Source organism: Penicillium canescens (assembly GCF_028828765.1).
Source record: "Penicillium canescens strain IBT 15451 chromosome Unknown utg000009l_segment0_segment0, whole genome shotgun sequence".
NCBI classification, from domain to species: Eukaryota; Fungi; Ascomycota; class Eurotiomycetes; order Eurotiales; family Aspergillaceae; genus Penicillium; species Penicillium canescens.
Window position 1 is genome coordinate 1,168,015 of NW_026703971.1, and position 1,163 is coordinate 1,169,177.

At 46.4% G+C, this 1,163-nt stretch overlaps 1 protein-coding gene across 1 annotated transcript; it reads right to left on the minus strand.

The window, feature by feature from the left end:
* Positions 1-236: 236 nt before the first annotated feature.
* On the minus strand, positions 237-605 carry N7446_011918 (uncharacterized protein; the record flags this gene model as incomplete). Its single annotated transcript, XM_058520660.1, has 1 exon — positions 237-605. One exon carries the CDS (start codon positions 603-605, stop codon positions 237-239), a length of 369 nt encoding a protein of 122 aa, XP_058366946.1.
* Between the last annotated feature and the right edge of the window lie 558 nt (positions 606-1,163).

Sequence of the window (1,163 nt, forward strand, 5' to 3'; positions counted from 1 at the left end):
CCACCCGATTCAATAATCCCTGATTTGTATGCAGGCGGGGTCAATTGGATGGTGTCGGTCTCTAGTTCTTGTGGTGCAGCCCTTGTTGACCAAGTGTTTCCCGCTGACTACAGTTTTGTACACGAAGGATCGTGTTAATCATATTCGAACCATGAGGAAAGGTACATGAAAGCGAGGACACATGTACATAGATCACTCTTTACAGTCTGCGACATGGGTTGTCTGAGATGAAGTATTCACTGGTTCAAGTTCAGAGAACTCAGTTTACCGCATATATCGTGCTCCCTTGATGTGCTCTTCTCGTGGGCTTCCTCTAGTATGCCTTTGAAAGCCGTAGCAAACCTTCGAAAGATATCCCGCTGAGCCTCTTTGTTGGATTCTGTCTGATGCTGGGACCACTTATAAGACAGATTCAAATCACGTAAGAAGGCATAAAGAGTGTTCTCAAGCCTCCTTGCGCGTGCGCCTTGCTGTTTCGATTTCAAAAGCAATAGTGCTGAATGATCATAGTACCCATTGGAACCACTAAAGTTGCGTTGAAGCTTTGTTTCCGGCCACGATTCTTGACACCAGCCTTCGAACTGCAAGAGTAGCTGTCGCGACATGTCTAGGACAACAATATCCTGGTTATCCAAGATCCATGCGATATCGCAACATAGCCACGTGATCTTGGATTCCACCAGTAGATTAGAGTGATTGCAGCAATTTCGGCCAAGCTAAAGCCGTGCTCACCAAAAAAGCACTCTTTAAAACTTGCTTCCAAAGCTTCAAGAGGATCTTCCCATTGCCCTTTGACAAAATGTGCTTTCCAAGGATTGTGAATGCCCTCAGCTAAGGTAAGATTTGTTAATAGTCTATTAAAATACTGGAGTAGTATGCATACCTTCTCTGAGCTTCTCTGCTTGCTTCTGACATTCACGTCTCAATTGCGCCATCCAGCTCTCATCGGTCCAATGCCCCTGCCACAGAGAAAAGGCCTTCACAAACTCCAAGACAAGTAGACGCTTAAAGCAGCTGAACTCTGGATAGTAGTTGATCGCGTAGCTGGGATGGAGCGCATTTACGCGAGTAAGGAATAGCCCCGATTCAGGCAACTGGTTGCCTGAATCCCTGCGGGTCCGATTCAAAGGAGGACCCTATCTTGCGACGGCGTAGATTCTTGA